The sequence below is a fragment of the Chamaea fasciata genome, unplaced genomic scaffold (genome assembly GCF_029207755.1).
Source record: "Chamaea fasciata isolate MVZ Bird 193981 ecotype frontalis unplaced genomic scaffold, bChaFas1.0.hap1 SCAF_2, whole genome shotgun sequence".
NCBI lineage: Eukaryota > Metazoa > Chordata > Aves > Passeriformes > Sylviidae > Chamaea > Chamaea fasciata.
The window spans coordinates 4,996,946-5,015,759 of record NW_027094087.1 but is presented as its reverse complement, the minus strand read 5'-3'; the positions used below and the strand labels follow the sequence as shown (position 1 = coordinate 5,015,759).

Below are 18,814 nucleotides of genomic sequence, written 5' to 3'. Positions count from 1 at the left end.
AAGTCCATGCCACACAATCAAGAGCCTCAGAAGTTCAGGAACATCTGGTCTCTTCTGGCAGCACATCTCTCTTCTGGCTGTTGCTTCTGAACCACCCTGTGGTTAGATTTATGGGTTTGAACATCATCAGCTAAAGAGTTTCTTACCCCAGCAGACTGGAAAACGACAAGACCTTAACTTGAAATGTGAGTGTCACTAAATTTACTGCTTTTTTTTCTTTTTTTAAACAGCAGTTTCTGAAGCCATAAACCTCTCTTGCTTTTTCTTAGCACCCTGAATTTGAGTTTCTCAGGACATTTCAAAAACATTAAGCTGAACAAAAAAAATACCAGATTCAGCAGCAAAACAATACTCAATAGTTTCTCTACTACATTTTTATGAGGTACTTCAGCTTTTCTAGTTAGAGACCTAGGAATTTCTTAGGACTAGACAGAACATGCTCAACAGCCAGTGACTGAGGAGTGGAAGGGCTGGGACAACCTTTCCATCACATCTTCTGGAACTGCTGTGCACTTCTGAGCATGTTAAATTTTAACAAGAGTAGAAGTGACACATTTTAAAATCTCAGCGCTTAATCTCAAGACTTCTACAAGTGGCAGAGTAAAGGGAAGGGCTGATACTTGGGACTTGTAGCAGGCCAAATGCTGCTGACCTCATGAGCAAGATACCATTGAAACTAAATGAGAATCTTCCTTTAGTTCTTTACAAAAGAACATCCCTACCTGCTTTTGGAAGCCATACAGAGAAGATTTCTAACTCCAGACAAAACAGCCTCTGAAAGGAGGTCAAAAGCAAAGGAGAGGAAAGGAGGAAAAAGGCAAGATTTTCATCAGAATACAATACAGCTTTCAAGTCTGGTCTCACACACATTTTGTCAAAGCTTAAGATTAATACTTCAGAGTACCAATAAAAGCCACACAGTCCCCACCCTCCTGCCAAAATTCCTATCTCAACCTTTCAATAGAGCTCCCTGATTGTCTTAGCCTTGGCACTCTGAAAATCAGTGGCCTCACAGGAGCAGTCATCCCTTCTTCAGCCTTCTGCAGATCAGTTTTGGAACCAGCCCCAGAGGATCGAAGTAACTCACAATCCATGCAAAATGTCAAACCCCCTACCTGTGCTCTCCTAAACTGATGTGGTTTCACTGCGTTTGAATAGAGGAGCCCCTTGGCAGAGCAGAGTACCAGCTGCAATGATCCCAGGTACCGGTTTAATTCGGTCACGGACAACATTGTGGCTCTGGGCCAGTAGCTCAGTGCCTCCCTGCAGAGGCAGCGAGGACCATTCTTTCTGTCAGAGATGCCCACCATTTCTGCTTTTTGGGCCAACAGATGCCCAGCATTTTGAGCTCCTGATCTGGTGTGGGCAGAGGTAAGGTTTACCCAGGGCGGGCAAGGAGGCTGCGATGTCCATGGGCTGCCAATGGAGCACCACCACTGCACTGACCAAAATCCAGCTCCAGTACTGGCAGAACACACCATGGGACTGGCAGCCCCTCTCCTCTGAAGGACACCGGAAGCCCTATCCCTTTCCTCAGCTATTCCCTGCTTTGCTCCTGCCACAGCCACCCCTCAGACTTTGCCCCCACACACGACGGCGCATGCAGGCGTTCTGCACCAACCTACGAGGAGCTGTGGGCAGGCTGCTGGGTGCCTCCATTTTGCTGCCAAGCAAAGGCAGGAGCGCTCAGAACAGCCTCAGTGATTTGCAGGCGACCTTCTGGGGGACGGCCAGGCGCATGGGGGACCGTGGCCGCAGGGCCCCCCACGCCTCAAGTACTCACCCAGAGCAGTGATGGACACCGGGGTGCTCATGTGCCGCTCCCCAACCATCTGCCACTCCCCATCCAGCGTCCGCGTCCACTCGGCCACCCGGCACTCATAATGGCCCTCGTCGGCCTTGACGCTGTTGAAGATCTCCAGGGTGAAGGAGCCGGGCCGGACCTGCTCCACCTGGATGCCCCCGTAGCTGCTGCGCTCCGCGTAGGCGGGGCCGGGGTGCAGGGTGCCCTCTCGGTCCAGACGCACGATTTCGCTGCGCCGGTTCAGCTTGTCCACCAGCTGCCAGGTGACCGAGAGGCGGCTCTGCGGCCCGAAGCCCGAGCGCACGTTGCAGCCAAAGCGCAGGCTCTCTCCCTCCAAGACAACGCTGGCGTTGTTGATTATCTCCAAGGAGATGCTGGTCTCTAAGGAGAGAAACGCATATACACAGGGGAGATGACACACACTCGCCACTGCTCGGGCTGCAAGAGGGACGCTGCCGGCCAGAGACGCTTTCCACCAGGTGCAGGGAACTGCCCACGCATTTGGGTCCAGGCACGTCTTAACCTCATGCGTGACCACATCCAAAAACTGCTGGGTGGGCAGCGAGCTGCTCCTGGTGACTTGCACACTCAAGGCAGGTGAAGGCCAAAGCTGGGAGAAATCTCTGCCTACAGCTCAGGAGACATTGCCGTGTCTTCTGGTCACAGGTCCGGGACGGGATCTCAGCAAAACTTGAGGGAATTTCTGTTGCTACAATATGCACTGTGTGCAACTGGCTCTGCCAAAAAAAAAAAAAGCTTCCAGCGCCCTGTGGCTTTTTCAATTCAGGTCATCCTGATCACCATCTTGCCACATCCATTCCTACCAACAACTTTTGGGAGAAGCTCTCCCAAACTCCCACTTCTAGTGACACTATAGGTAGCTATCACTGTTTGGTAACATTCAAAAAAAAATCTGGTATCTTGAGCTTCCCAGAAGTGTAAGGCTTTGTGGTTGGCTTTTCAGAGATACTGAGTGCTGGTTACTCCTGCTGCCTTCCATCAGAGTTACAGACACGTAGCACCCTTAAAAAACCATCGTGTTTGTCCCTACAGCTGGTGATTTATCAAAGGCAAGAATCAAATTTGTCTGAAAGGTGGCTGGGTCTAGAAACAATACATTTTAGATATTTGTCCAATGCAAGATTTCTAGCTAGAGTCATTTTCAAAGCCAAACAAATGAGACCAAATATTGGTAGGAGAGAAAAGAAACAGAATTTCTTTTGGAGAAATGAGGGAGAAAAAACAGCTAGAGGAAAGGGCTGCATTTCCCTACAAATCTAGGAGACAGGAGGCCAATATAGGACAAAATCCTCTTGCAGCTACCCTCTGCTTGGTCCCAGCCCACTGCCATGGTAGCCTGGGCAACCCATGCATGGTTCACCATGCCACGGCTACCAGAGTTTCAGAGAGCAAAACAAGGAATGAGTCAGTGGAATCTCTCCTCTCAGCCTGTTTCTTCTGTATTTACCATGTTCATCTGACAAATATAAAAGACATTCAAGGCGAGCCTCCAGTTTTTTCACGAGAGCTGGCTCACCCACAGTGACCAGGATGGAGCTCCATGCTGAAGAGCACTGCGGCTCAAGGAGCACACCTGGTTTCTTCCAGTACAGCTGTCTTGCAAGACAGCCGAATTACCATCACGTAACAGCCTGCAGGAACCTAGCAGCTCCTAGGATAAACCAAGGCCAAGCTGGTTTCCCCACTTTGCCTGCTGAGTACTTTAGAGAGCACCCAGCTCCCTGCAGAGCAAGGCCAGGAGAGAGATGTGAGGAGCAAGTCAGAGGCTGTCACACGTACCTTCTGCTCAAGAACGGAACTGCCAGCTTGGTGTCATTACCAAGGTGGGAGCACGACTCCCCACCTATGAGCCTGACACGTATCCCTCCCTTTCATCACCTTCCCAACAGCAAAAACACATCTTGCCAGCTGGGATTCCAAGCCCGAACAGCATGTGAACTCTCATCTTCCCTCTCCTTTACTGCTGTGATCTGGGCACATCACACCTTTCCCAGCTGCCTGCCCAGCCCAGCAATGCCCCCAGGAGGGGATGGGCAGGCCCCTACTTACTGAGTGGCATGACGGTGATGGGGATGTTCTTGGGCCGCTTGCTCTCCTTGTCGATGAAGTCTCCCGTCACGGTCTTCTCGCGCTCGGTCACCCGGCAGTTGTACTTGCCGCTGTCCTCGAGGCGCAGGCGGTAGATCTTCAGCACGAAAACGTTGTCGCTCTCTTTGGCCACCTTGAGCTGGCCCAGGGCCTCGCGCTGGGCGAACTCGTTGTTGAGCACCGGCACGGCGTTGGGGCCCAGGCTGGCGATGAGGGAGCTGTTGAAGGCCCAGGAGATGGAGAAGTAGCGGTCGGGGACGTTCTGCGCCTCCAGGATGCACCGGAACTCCACTGGCTCGCCCACAATGTACATCCGCTTCTCCGTCTCCAGCCGGACACTGAACTCCTTGTCTGGGGAGAGAACGACTTGTGTCAGGATGGCAACGCCCACCAGGAGAGCCAGCATGCCTGTTATGTGAGATGTTCAGATCTTGCTACTCCTTGCATAGCCAATATCCCTCAGACAAGCACATCCAGAGGTAAAAAGGTTAGGGACTTGCTTTTGCTGTGGGAGACCAGATGGGCAGTGCTGCTGGAGAGGCACCTTCTTGCCCATCAAGCAAAGAGCACGCAAAGGCTTCCTCAGTCACATCCCTTTCCTCCAGGCAGCAGCTCTGGTGTGACACCAGCATCCAGTACCACTGTGGAATATGACCTGGAGCCTAGTCCTACTCACACCCCGCTCGGCCTGAGTCAAGAGGCAGAACCTTTGGGGATATCAGAGGGGAACAGAGAGCTCAGCTGGGTCTTTATATCCTTAGCAGGAATCTGTGCTGGGGGCTAAGAGAAGAATTTTGACTTTTAAATGGACCTTACGTGATACAAAAGTGCTTGCTGAAATTTTTAGTTTTATTCCCTGCTGTATCACTCTAACCTCCAAACTTACCAAAATCTTCACTGTCTGTGCTAGCACCAAGTGCTTAAGATGCATATTTTAGCTTCTGTGCCAGCTCTAGATCCCTGACCACATCAGGAGACAGGGCCTGCCACCCAAACCCCCTCGCTGCCCTTTGCTGACACTTCCCTTGGCTGCAGGCAGTGCCTGGGCCCTCCTTTGCCCTGTTTAACCCTGCCAGCAGCCCCCAAGTGGGGCACGTGGCAAAGCAGTGAGCCAAACCCCAGCCACCCAACAAAGCACAGCCCCACTTTCCATCTCCTCCCACTACCCAGCCAAGGATGAAAAGGCAGAGGAGACACTGACCAGTGGCCTGCACGTTGACGATGGTGCCTTGGGAGCGCTTGCGGGTCATGGCATACCAAGAATCGTCCGGGTCCTGGATCCACTCAGCTGCCTCGCAGTAGAACTCGCCCTGGTCTGACGGGTGGAGGTTGTAGATGGTGAGCTTGGAGGTGGTCTCCCCAACTTTGTCCAAGCGCACGTCCCCCGTGGCCTGTCGCTGGGCGTAGGCACTGCCGGCCCGCAGCACGAAGTCGCGGCTGAGGGAGATGATCTCGACGGGCGCCTCGCCGCCCCGCTGCCGGTACCAGGCGATGGAGACGTGGCTGTGCTGGGCCGTGCTCTTGGACACCTCGCACTTCAGCTCCAGGGAGTCGTGCTCCACCTTGTTCAGCGTCTGCGGGACCGCCGTCACCCGCAGCGAGTCCGGGATCACTGCAGGACAGGAACAGCCCGGAGTTAGCAACGCCGAAATGCTCAGTGTAAAGGCTAAACGCCTCAAGAGAGAGCTGGGGGAGAAGTTTCTTTTTGAAGTTGCAATTAAACATTAAGTATTAGCAAGGCTGTGTTAACTCATATTTAGTCCCTAAGACGAAGAGAATCGTCCCCAAAGCCCTTGGCTGGGAAAGACCATGACCTGCAGCACAAACTCCAAGTGCTTAAATTTCTGCTCAGTGGGCCCCAGCAAGTGAACGAGGTTTTTCTTCACGCTGCAGAGCAGCACAGTTTAATGCATCCATCTCCCATCAAGGCATTTTGTCACGAGGAGCCTCTCCTCCATCATGTGCCCCTCAGCATGTTCTGTGACCCCCCTCTTGCCCACATCCTTCAGCCACTTCTTAGCCCTGGCATGGTCTTCACCCCTCCCCAGTCACTGGTGGGGCCAAGCCAAACATAATCAGCTCCTTTAATCTTCCCTCATAAAAAAGTCAGGAGCTCCAATTCCCTTCTCCGTTGTTTATATCGTTTCATCTTTTAATGACCCCCTCAGGCCAAAGGAAGAGATTTCTGCATTCAGAGGGAACTGGCTCCTCTAAGGGCAGCAATACAATTGCATTCTGACCAGTGCTCACTCTCAGGACACAGCCTCTCCCAGACAACTGGTAGTAAAACTGCTGGCTACTTTTCCAGTTGATTAACCAGAGGAAAGGAAGTATAGCTGCTAAAATCAGAATGAAAACAAAAAACTGCAGCTCCCCTAACCTTGCTTGGATTTAGCAAGCGGTTCTGCCACCAGAAGATAAGACTTTTTAATAAAGAAGCCTTTCTAGACTTTGCTGTCTCAAGAAACATCACGTGGAAAGAAGAATGTAAACCTTCTCCCCAGCTCTGCAGACAAGGCAGTGTGAGTGAGCCTGTTAATGCCCACGGTTTTGCCACATACCAGTGGAATATAATTAACAGATCTCAGTTTGGTTTCATTGACAGCACTGGATGGTTTGACAAAATTAGCTGAGCTGCCAGAAGCTGCATCTGTTTCATTCAGGCACTGCTACAGAGAGCAATGAGCTGCAGTGAAGACAACCACTGGGATTGTTTATGGCAGAAAAGTCAAAATCAGAAGAGGGCAAAGAAAAAAAAAGGAACAAGTTGGGAGTAAATGAGAGGGAAATCTTCCCACATCTAGTCCGGACGGAAGCATTTTTTTTACATATTCACCATCCAGGTAACTGCCTGACAGGAAAAGCACCTTGTAAGGCTGCTGACATTGCAGGTCATTGTCTCTGTCCCTGTGACCACCACGCCTTCTACTCCCTCCCTTCCCCTCATCTCTCTCACTGGAACCCCCATCCTCTGCTCGCTGGCAATATGTTCTGGCCAGGATCCTTCTTACTTCACCTCTCCCCTTACCCCCGACTCCCAAACAGTGGTGACAGCGAAAACTAACCTTGCCAGTTCAAAGTGCCTGCACAACAAGCTTTAAACTTCTCATTTCAAACCCTACTGAGTAATTTTCACAGATGCACGACTCCTTTCTCTTCGCCCTCCAGCCACGGGCTCTTACAACTTCTCTTATGTTATTTAAATAAATTAAGCCTCATCATCATCTCGCTGGAGTGACTTCCCTGCAGAGATGCTTTGAGTGCAGAGCCCCTGTGCAGCAGCTTATGGGGTGAAAGCAGGTACCTGTGAAGGAAATGTGCCTGTCCTCTCTGCCCCAATCTGAGAGCCCTGTGTACCCCAGCAGTTCCCTGTGTGCCCCCCAGCCCTGCTCAGCAGCACAGCTGCTCTCTGGGTAAGCACAGGGAGCTGCTGACCCCAGGAGCCTGTCTGGCTTTGCAGGACAAGCCAGGTCATGCTCCAAGAGGGGACAAGCACCTGGCTTGCCAGATGGGGAGCTTCCCACTTCCCAGGAATAATGCTGGGAAGCCTGTCTGAAGGCTGGGTCTCAGGCAAGCACTTGCCACACCATTCCCTGAGTAGGCTGGAGGCTAGCACAGACATCATTTTGCCATCTGGAACCATGACTTTGTATTTCCAGGTCGTAACCCGGCTGGAAGGTTAGCATCCTTTATTCCTCATAGGCAAGTTGCAAAGTGCAATCCTGGAGAAGAATCAGGAGGTGTCGGTGTGTGGTTAACACTGTAATTTAACTGTGGTAGCACCTGACACAGTGTGCTGCATTCCTCCTGCTACTTTACTTAAAAAAGCCACCCAAGATCCTCCTGGTTAGAGGAACTGGTAAGACCTTTTGGGTTGCACACAGCCTTGGGGCTGTTGTCTTACATCAGCGTGGCAGGGACATATATTGAATCAGTGCCACCTCCCTAACCAGGAGGACTTGAGAGCTGTCTGATAAATGAAAGCCCATTTTTTCAAGGATCAGATGATCAGCGAGGAACAAGCCAGAGCCCTGAGGTGGCTGGGACAGCAGGGAGGCTCTGTGCTTCACACCATCGCTTTCATACTTAGTCAAGGATGCACAAACAGCTGTTTTATTTACACTGCAAGACGTGCCTCGGGTCCTGCGCTCAGTGAGGGGGGAAGTTGGAAGGAGAAGAGAAAATGCAATTCCCAAGGCACAGACCCCACTGGCCTGCACCAACAAGGGGTGACTGAGAGGGGACTTCATCAATGTATCAAGGGTCTGAAGGGCAAGCGTCACGAGGGTGCAGCCAGGAGGTGCTGAGCAGCAGGAGGAGAGAAACACGAGGAAAAACTTCTTTTCTGTGAGGATGGCAAGAACACTGAAATAGGCTGCCCAGAGAGGCTGTGGAGGCTCCTTCTCTGGAGATATTCAAAAGCCATCTGGACACAATCCTGGGTGATGTGCTTTGTGGGAACCTGCTCAAGCAGGGAGAATTGGACTAAATAACCTTCAGTGGTCCCTTCCAAACTCACCCATTCTGTGACTCCGTGTAACAAGAGAACCACAGGCATGGCTTAGCCCATCAGGCTTGAGCAGACTAGGGCTGGGGAGTCACAGAGAAAAAAGGAAGCAGGGAACACCACCGAGGTGCTCACCAGGGCAGGACTGAGCATGCAGGATGTGATTCTCCTGAAGAGAAGTTCCTTCCAAGCCAGTCGCCCTGCTCAAGCTTCAGAGACATCAGTTTGCATATCAGGACACGAGTGAGCCTTTGCACAGTGCTCACCTGGGAGCCCTGGCTTTGCTGCCAGCCGCCCACACTCATCCTGCAGCCACCTGCCACAGCAAGCACCAGGGCTCCTGGGGACGCTCTGCAAGCTGAGCTTCACTTGAAAGCAAGGACAAGCTTAGATGAGAGTCACCTCCCTGTATGAAAGGGAGCAGAGCCACACCTGAATCAGAGCCAAGTGGGATGCTGCAGGACACATCCTTTTGCTCTTTCTTTCTCACCCAGTTCCTGCCTGTTTCTCCTCTCTTCTCAATGTGCCATCCAGGCAGCCTTCTCTTCACTTCCCCCAGCATCCAGCCTTGCTTCCTCCTTGTCCCCAAACACAAGTCCAACCCTGCAGCTGTCATGACCCTCTGCAAGTGCCAGCAGAACTCCCTTCTCTCCACCATCAAGGTTAGGTTTGGCAGCAAGCAGCTGGACAAGGAGAGGAGTGACTGAAAAGCGATTCCTGGGAGCAAATCTACTGTGCTATCATCCCTGAGCCAAAGCTGACACCTTTGAGCTTCTACTCACAACACTTAAGAGCAAGGAATACAGCATTTCCTATGAGCCCCCAAGCCACAGGTCACTGCAGAGAGCACTGCATGGGCTGCTGAGCACAGGGTGCTCACAACCACCACCAAGTTTTGAAAGCTCCTGAAATATTTAATATAAATATTTCCACTAGAGGGTGTCAGGGACCCAGCCAGGGAGAGTCCCAGGGCCCAGCTGCCAGGACCAGGAGGAGGAGCCCAGAGCTGCTCCCCACTGGCCAGGGCAGCCCTCCTCACACACCCAGCTCCAGGCAAACCCATGCCAAATGCACACACCTCAGTAACACACAACCAACGAGAACTCAGTGAGCTAATTACAGCTAATTTCAGGACAAGGAGCTGGTTAACAGTCTCCCAGAAAACAGGCAGGGAGCAGAGACTGGGGTTCTCAGGCGTTCTCACTTGGTGCACGCATGAACACACTTTGCTCCAAGCCCCAGGACAAGCTCCAGGCTTCCAGCAGCTCCCAGTGCCATGCTGAACTCTGCCCACACACACAAGGATGATCCAGGTGTCTCACTTTTCCCCAGGCTGGCTCTGGTTCATCCTTGGGTCTCCAAAACCCCAAACACTTGCAAGGGGTAGGCTATGAAAGCTTTCATGAGTCAACACAAAGCAGAGATCTACCAACGTTTTCTCTGCTCCCAGGCAAGGCAGCAAACCTGCCTGAGACTCCCATTCCTTGCTAAGCAATGCAGGAGGAGCATCAGGCTGGGAGCCAGAGGCTCTCTAGCTCACGCTGGTGAAACAATGCTGTGAAAATCACTTAGCACCACAGGAGCCTTACACTTCAGGCTCCTCAGGAGTAAAACAACTTAGATAGGCTACCCAAAACAGCTGGACCATCTCAGGGCCACTGCAGAACAAGCAAAACCCAGCAATCTCTTCTTCCCTTGGATTTCCTTATAGCTTTTACCCACTGATTCACTTTAGAGACACTCTAGGGTGCTACCCTGTGTCCCCAGCTGCCTGCTTCATGCCACCAGGACAGAGCTAAGCTTACCAAGTTATCAGGTGTGAACTATTTAGGAAGAACAAATACATGTATTCCCTACTCCTAAGAAGCTGTTGCTGGCTAAGACATACACCTTGGATTTTGCAGGAAATTAGTGCGAAAGTTCTGTTTCCATCTGCCCCACAACATCTTGTCGCCCCACAGGGATCACATCTCAGCACCAATAAACCTTCCAAAGCCCTCCAGTTGTGCATGCAAGACAGAAACAAGATGCTCAAGAGGAACAGCAGTGCCTGAGCTACCCTGGTGGACCCAGAGGTGAGCACTGGGAGGCACCTGAATGGCGACGAGGGTGGGATACGAGGAACAGGAACACAGCACTTTGTTATTAGACTCTGCAAAATCCGCTGACCCTTCTGCGGCCACCCACGCCATCCCAGGGAAGGAGGGAGGGTCTGCCACCAGAGACACCCTGTTGCTACAGGAGCAGCTGGAAGGGACCTGTTGTCTCCCAGCCACTGGAAGCTCTCAGGGATCCATGTTCCTTTACATCCCTGGCCCACAGCACTATTGATTCCTATTCCATACAGGATCCGAGTACGTGTGCAGGCGTGCAGCGGGAGGAAGGGAGGGGGTGCTGATAAGGCAGGAGCAGTATCTAGATTAGCAGTGTAATCCTCTGGAGCCCTGGTGCCTGGCAATTAGCTGTACATGCTGATCCATACCTGCTGCAGCACACCAGGCACTCCTCCCTGTCAGTCAGGAGCGCGTGCAGCGCCTTCAGCAGGGAGGAAACACGCACCCTGTTACGCTGTGAAGCTGATGAACGACCCTCAATGTCACCTCCGCAAGTGGCAAAAAATCTGAGCTGATCATGCCACTGGTAGCGTCTCTTCAGCTTGTCTCATTTTTAAGTACCAGCTAGAAACTCTCAGGTGGCTGCAGGCAGAGGAAAGCTTTGTTTCTGTTGTTGCTGCTTATAAGCTCCCTCCACTGCCCAAGGTCCTACTTGAGGACCAGAATATGAGAGGGAAAACCTACCACCCCAAGAGGTGCTTTCACTGTGACTGAGGGTGCAGAAGTTTCCCTCTTCCTTGCCTACCAACATATAGCCACAGGCTCTGGCTACCACTGGGAAAAACAAGTATTAACAGTCTGGTTGGTTGGGGATTACTTTCCTTCAGCAGAGCCCCATCTGCACTGAAAAATAAGGATAGTTAGAGGCAGATAAAATACTAGTAATTGCTTAAACTAAAAAATAAGTCATACACTTCTCTGAAATAGTGAATTCCCTTCGAGGTCCTGCAAGGTTCTTTAGGCCACACTATTGCTGTGGCCTAAAGAAAAGCAGTCAAAATGTACTCTTCATCTTCATGGAAATATTTAAATCTTATTTTAAATGAGAAGTTTAACAACAAAGTCACTTTCAGCTCCAACACGATCCAGATATGGATGGTGAAGCACTGAACTCACTCTCACCCGTATCACTGCAGCATCCCATGGTTAGAGCAGGAAAAGAACAGAATAAAATAACACATCCCCAGCTTTTTTAAAAGGGCAGTTTGCTACTGACTGAGCTGCTGGCAGAAGACAGGAGAGGAGCTAAAGAGTTAAGTGAGACAGCATGGCAGTTGTTTCACAGCAGTAGTAATAAATCCTCCGATTACAATGGTATCCTTGTTGGTACATTAACGACTGCCTGGAATGATTATGCCAATAGAAATGCATCTCCCAATGCGACTGGGTGAGTTCAAGCAGCAAGTGAGAAAGGGCACAGGAAAAAAAATAACACAAAAACAAAACAGAAGTAACTACGGTGGGAGAGAAAGGGGAGAAGAGAATCCGACAGAAGATGCAAAAAGTGGAAATTAGGTCAGCTTTCCGACTCAGGGCCTGAACCTCTCCGTGCTTGTCATGGGCTCTGCTAGTCATGCATCCAGCCTACCCGTCTGAGGCTGTGGCTGTGCTCCCTCCCAGGCAGTGGCAGACGAGCCCACTGCACAACCTGCTCCGTGTCTCCACGATGCCCCTTGCAGGAGGTGCTTCCCGGACAAAGCCGCGCATCTGAGCTCTGTGAAATATCTGAGCTCTGTGAGACCTCTCAGATGCCATGGGCAGAAGCCAGCACCTCCACCCCAGACACACGGGACAGCAATGCCCTCCTTCAGCTTCCCAAGCCCCACACAAACCCACAGGGGTTGGCAGTAGGTATCCCAGGGCCCTATCAGAAATCCCCTCCCTCTGCACCCAGGGCACGTGTACAAGGGGAGCAGATGTGCTCAGCCCCAATTCTGGCTTGTCCCTGATGGACCTGGGAGTGTTGAAGCTTTCTGAACTTCTTACAAGTGCTTCAGCTCCAGGAAAAAGGACACCTGCTCTCCCCTTTTCCCTTGGGCTTACTCTGGGCCTCCAGCCCCATCAGCACAGCGCTGTTCAGATCATTCCTTTGGGTGGATGCTAGCCCCCTTCCCCTGTCTGCTTTGGGAGAGCACCCACAGCCCCTGCCCTCAACTAAAGCTGCATTTGGGAACAGCAGAAGCCAGACTCCTGCTAACAGCCTCCTTCTCCTCTATCCACCCACGTCCCAAAGCATCCCAAGGAGCATCTGGTTATTAGGACAGCTAATTTAGGTGGAAAAGTTCAAGCGACCTCATTAAAATTTAAAACAAAAAAAGAAAAGAGGAGAAACCAGAGAGGGGTGGCAAAAGGACAAGGCGGCACCCAGCAGCGAGAGTCATCATTTGTTCATTAAGCAAAAATTATCTGGAGCGTCAGCAGAGCGAACCCTGACGACAGCAGCCCAAAGGGCAGAGACGCTGGGGACAGAGAGGCAGCCAAGAAGTGCCACGAGCTGGGTGTGTGGCAGAGAGCACAGGATTCATCCCTGCTTCCATCTTCTAGCCAGCTCAGGCAGGAAAACCTTTATTCCCTCACACATGCACACTTTTTTTTTTTTTTTTTTTTGCAATCCTGCTCTGAGAGGTAGATGCGCTCGGCAGGGACTGTGCAAATCAGTCTGCAAGTAAAAAATAGGCTTGAGGAGGTGGCAGAGATGACATCCAAAAGGACAGGGATGTTTGCTTCTCTGCAATAAGGAAACTTGTGCTTGGTAAAAGGCTGGATGTCCCTTCTCAACTACCCAGCACTTCACAGGAGGTGGCTCGTGGCCAGGCTGTGTGGTCACAGAACACCCAGACACGATCCAGGCACACTGTGGCACTGCCCTGCTTTCCCAAAGGTAATGTTCATACCTGGCACTGCTCTGGGTGTTGTTGGCCCTGGGACTTGTCCCTGCCACAGCTGCTGTGCTCAGTGACACCTGGCCAGGCTGCCAGCCCAGCCCAGCCCCACCAAGCACCACACAGAGCCCTCCAAAACAGAGCCTGGGGGAAACACCCAGGGCGGGCAGCAGCGGGCTGCAAACCACCATGTGCCACACCGACCTCTCACCTGCGGAGGCAATAACCTCCAGCAGCAAGCCAAGGTGAGACAGACCACAAATCCCTCCTCTGCCTCCCTCCCTCTTCCACCATCTCACCTCTGTGAGGGTTTAGCTCTCCCGCTGATCCCGAGCACCAGCAGCTACCGCAGCTTAAGGCAAGCCTAAGCCACTGCAAACACGAGGGCAGAGCGCATCAGCACGCAACTGTTCCACCGAGGGTTAAGCTGATGTGTTTTACTTAACAGCACTTGTGAGCTAAGAGCAGGGATGTGGGAATTTGCTGTGGCTTAAACCAGTACAGGGCAACCTGCTAAGCCACAGCCTCCTGGAGCCCCCAGGACAGGCAGGGAAAGCAGGAAAGGAGCAAACGTGGAGCTGACGCAGCCCGGGCTCCTCTGAAGCTCTGCAGGCAACAGGGTCTTAATGTTTTACACCTCAGAAGCTGAAGTTAAGAAATGACAGAAATAGGAAGCTTAGAAAATCCTCTTTTCTCCAATTTTTTGAAAAGCCCGATTTCATTCCACCTAGTGCACTTAGGGCAGGCAGGCAATACGAACAGCTGAACAGGGAGAGTCGTGTCGTATCATTTCAAAACACAACCCAGGCCACATTCCCCCGGACTATAATAATGTTTGTGGTGCTTTATAGTCAGGTAAGTCACCCTTCTCAAAAATCAATTTTCAAGGAGGATTCATTCTCCTCTACCTCAGCTATACAAGCAACACCAGGAGATAAGAGTGCAAGAGCTGCTTTCAGAGATTAGTGCCCCCGCTTCAAGAGCTCGGCAGAGATCACACAGGAGGTCAAGGTGCGCACGTGAGAGCTGTTTTTCCTTCACTCATTCAATAATGAAGGCTTTGAGAGCTGCAAGCACCTTCCTCCCATCTGCCTTTGGGCACCCAACCTGTCCCTAGAGGTGCAAAGCCCACCATCACAACTTCCAAAATATCCCTTCTGTCCTACGTCGCAGGCTCAGCAGTGATTTCTTTTTGCCTCCAGGGCAAGACAACACAGACCAAGGCACACTTTGGAGATGTTTTTTTGCATGCAGAATCTGAGCCTATCCTCTCCAAACCCCACTTTTCTGCTGAACACACCAGAACGGAGCATCTCAACCTCACAAGCAAAGTACCAAAGAAAGCACAGAATTAGTCATTGCTCTCTATTATTATAGCTAAAATTCCTGTTCAGCCCAGTCTGGGTCTTAAGCTCCCATGGAAAGACAAAGAGAGAACACTGGCATGCTGAGGCACAGACAGGGAAGGAGAGAATCACATCCTTCACATGCAGATTACTGAGAGACATAGGATAGTTAACAGGTAGATGAGAAGAAGTTTTGAAAGCTAAGGCAAAAACCAAACCCATACAAACTAAGACAGTGGAAATCTTTCCTTCATCCATCAGTCCTGTTTAAAGCATGGAAATTATTGCTAACCTATTACACAAACATACATCTTCACCAGACAATAACCATCTAGCGAGCCACAAAGTCAGCATGAGCTGGAGGGATTTCTGGAAGCTGGAAGGAAGGGTAGTGGCTCTTTTGCATATTTCCAAGCTACTTTCTTCCAACAAGGTTTTGGCAGGTCAGAACTGTTACTCTGAAGCTGGCACTCTCATGATGAGTGAAAGGCACAGTCTGGCTCTTGCAGGATGGAGTCCAAGTTCCCCAGCCACAAGGACCACCTGCTCTTCTCCTTTACTAGAAACTTGAGGAAAAGCAGAATTAAGATGAATAAAGCAAATTCAGCCAAACAGCTGACAGTCTTCTGCCATCTGGTGAAGGCAGCATAGATAAAAACAAGGTAATATCCACTTCTGCAAATCTGTTTTCTCGAGTAGTTTATCTTCTACTGGACTTCTGCAGTTTGGCCTCTTCCTCACATAGCTATGGTCATCTCTCCTCTCCAAGCTTTGTCTAGTTCAGGTGGTGGTAATTTGAGGGACAGAGGATATGTAAAAGGGAGGTGAAATGGCTCTGCTTGAAATTTTTGGGCTTTCCAGACTGCAAAAAGTGCAATTTTGTAGCAATGAGCTAGCCTGGAAAAGCTAATCTGGCAGGTACAACCGGTTGAGAGTGCCCGGCATCCCTGTATTAGTATCTTTTAATAAATGACTTTATTTTTAAATGCACTGATCTCAGCAGCACAGACATGCCACTGATGGTTACAGTCAGAAGGGAAAGCTCAGTCTTCCAAAAGACTGAGGTAGGTCTCCTAGGGCACAGTGCTCCAAGTTTTCCAGGACACCCCAAACCCTTTGCAGGAGACTGTGGGCATTTAAAAATAACTGTTCAGGAAATAAATCTCTCATTAAAATAAGGAGAAGATGCTTTTGGCGCACCTATCATTAACCCAAATGCACACAGAGCATCAAAGCAGTGCATTAAGAAACCCACTCAAAACAGTGAAGAAAATAAGTCACAAAATAAACTAGTAAAAAGGAAGTTTCCATGATGTCTCCAGTGCAGGATCAATAGCACTGACTCCAGCTGAATTCAGCATTTTATTTATAGGGCCTCCAGCCCTTCTACTGGTAAAGCCTCTGAATAAGAGCCAAGCACAGTTGACACAACTCCTGTCCCCAGATCCACAGACAGCTCCAGTTTTCACACTCTGTGCTCGTTTCACCGCTGCATCCGAGTGCAAAAGGCTCTGCAAGCTGCCAGCTTCCCAGCTGCTGCTCCCCACCCTGCAGGTCAATGGCAAAATGGCCAGCACGAAGCATTTCACTTAGGCTGCTCCCCAGGAATGCCCAGGGCAGAGGTAGGCTCTGGAGTTTAACTGGCTGAGACATCCAGAGAGAAATGCCTGGGAACAGCAGAAGACACTCTGCTGGTTGCTGTCAGCTCAGCAGATGGAGGAAAGCACAGCATAATGGAAACACCACCAATCCACACCAGCCTGAAATGACCCTGGAGCAGAAGGAGGGCGAGGGAAGCTCTAAAAAGTTACAGAGAGAGGGATCTCTAAATGTTCTGAGTTGCTATGAAAAAAAAAAAATGAGGGAGCAAGACAGAAGGTGAAAGACAGAGTCTTCAGGAGGGGCTTCTCAGCACTGCAAGATTCTTGGACAGTATCTTTTTCCATCTTCACCTTTTGTACCAGCCTCTGGCTGGTAAATGTTCTCAGGCTGACCTCTTCCAACAGATATTTAGGCTCCCAGAGGAGACAGCACCACCTGAGAGTGTAGTGTTTGCACCTGTCTCCCACCTAACCTAAGCAAGTGGCCACTACTTTGAGAATGGCTGAAGTTCTCAAAGTGAGAGGGAAGACAGCAGTTCAAGAGTAAGTTCTGCAGCTTTCATTAAATACCTGGAGAAGCAGAAGAGACACCCAGCACATACTAATATTTCTCTGTGGGAAACAATGAAATGTTTGGTTAACCCTCAGACACCAAAAAAGTCACCTGGAAAATAGCCATGGGGGTATGGTGATCAGGGAAAAGCAATGACTGCACTTTTTTAGATACTTAGCAATTCAACCATGAGGCAAGACCCACAGGAAACCTAACTTCAGTAGTTCTTCTGCCCACATTTATTCTTCTTTCTTTTGCAAAAATCTCCATCAAAGTTAGCACTGGTATCAGCATTCTAACCTGTCTAAAAAAAGACACCCACTCAAACAAAAAAACCCACTGAAGGTAGACCCAAGAGCCTTGTTTTGTGGCATAGCTAGGACACATCCTCCCTTCTTGCTTATCACTGTTTTGTACCCAGTAACAAAGCAGGACAGTTTTAAAGGCTATCATATTTCAGATCACAGCTAAGTTCCTATAAACACAGCCTTCAAAAAGGAAGAAAAGAGCTTTAGACTGTTCCTTTTCTTCTGTTACATTAAAATGGTATGAAGGGTTGTTTTTTCTTTTTCCACGTAACTATTCTGGTGGGGTTTTCCAGTGTTCTAAGACTCTCGCTTGAGCACATTAGGTATTCAAGTCTCCTGTGCCCTGCCAAACTCAAGGGTGACTGAAGAACTAGTGGAATCATGACAGCACAGGTGGGAGAGTGAGGAAATCGATACATAGGGGAAGGAAGCTTCAGTCGGACTCTTACAGCTCCCATTAACAGGCACACTTGGGAAAGAAATTCCTTGGGAAAGACTCTCTACCTGTGGCCTGTTAGCAGAGATGGCCCCACCTGAGGATCCAAACAGCCCTTTTAGCCTGGTTCTTTGACATGCCACCTCTCTATAGCAAAACAGACTATACAGCAACACTGTACACTGCTGCCCCAAAATAAGCAGGGAAGTGATTTTAAAGAAATCCAAACTAAACATCCTTGTTTAAGAAAAATGTTCATTCTTCTAGCCATCACTGGAAAGAAACAAAACAAAAACCACGACATAAAAGAGACAGAAAGCTATTCCCCCATAAAATTCATTGCAAGTTTATTTGAGTACTCGATCATCCTCAGACATTCTGGATCTATTAAGGTCTGGTTTATGCCAGAGAAATCCACACAAAGTGATTTCAGTTAAAACTAATGCAGCTTCTTATCCTTGCTGTTAAAACAGATACTTGTAGCAGAATTTAATCCATGCAGTTCACCTCGATAATTTCAGGAATTTAAGGATATCCACAAAGGGGTGGCAATAGGACTGTGGAGGGGGTAACAAGACTGTGGAAAAGACACACAGGCAAAACGCAAAACTCACTACCTCACACGTCGCAAGTGAAAAGCCAATTCCTTTCATGCCACCAATGCAAATTCAGCCCCCAAGAGTACCTCAGAAACAATATGAGAAAAATGTGAACATTAAATTCCTAGGAGGCTGACAAATGCTCCTCCTTTATCCACAGAGCTGCTGAGGCACACGCCACCACACTGAGAAGATGGAGAGCACGGCCTTCCACTGGCTTTGGGTAAGTCTGGCTTGGGAACTCCTTCCTATGACCCACAAGATCCACATCCCCAAGGAATGTGTCATGTTCACCCTGAACACAGCAGTAGAGACAGAGTGGGTGGATGTGCAGCCTAACAGGGGCTACCAGCACTGCCTTGCTGAGTTTCACCTCTACCGGTCTCCTCCTACCTTTTTTTTTTTTCCTTTTTCCCCCCTGCATTTATTTTAAGCAATTAGGTCCCTGTGATTCAATGTTTTTCCTTTAAGGAAAAGAGTCATATATCTGTTTTCCACCTCTGCAGTTCGTGGTGACTTGCTGTGGCTTTGCCCTAGGTGCAGACCAACACACTG

The 18,814-nt window shown here is 50.0% G+C and overlaps 1 protein-coding gene across 2 annotated transcripts in view; it reads right to left on the bottom strand.

Moving 5' to 3' along the window:
* IGSF3 (immunoglobulin superfamily member 3) overlaps window positions 1-18,814 on the bottom strand; it is a 94,251-nt gene that overhangs the window by 27,611 nt on the left and 47,826 nt on the right. The window contains exons 3-5 of one of the 2 annotated variants that reach the window (XM_066208174.1): window positions 5,115-5,525; window positions 3,875-4,264; window positions 1,784-2,185 (exon numbers count right to left, since the gene is read on the bottom strand). In XM_066208174.1, the coding sequence (XP_066064271.1) occupies window positions 1,784-2,185; window positions 3,875-4,264; window positions 5,115-5,525 (1,203 nt within the window). The remainder of the gene's footprint in view (window positions 1-1,783; window positions 2,186-3,874; window positions 4,265-5,114; window positions 5,526-18,814) is intronic. The other variant, XM_066208181.1, reaches the window with a different exon arrangement.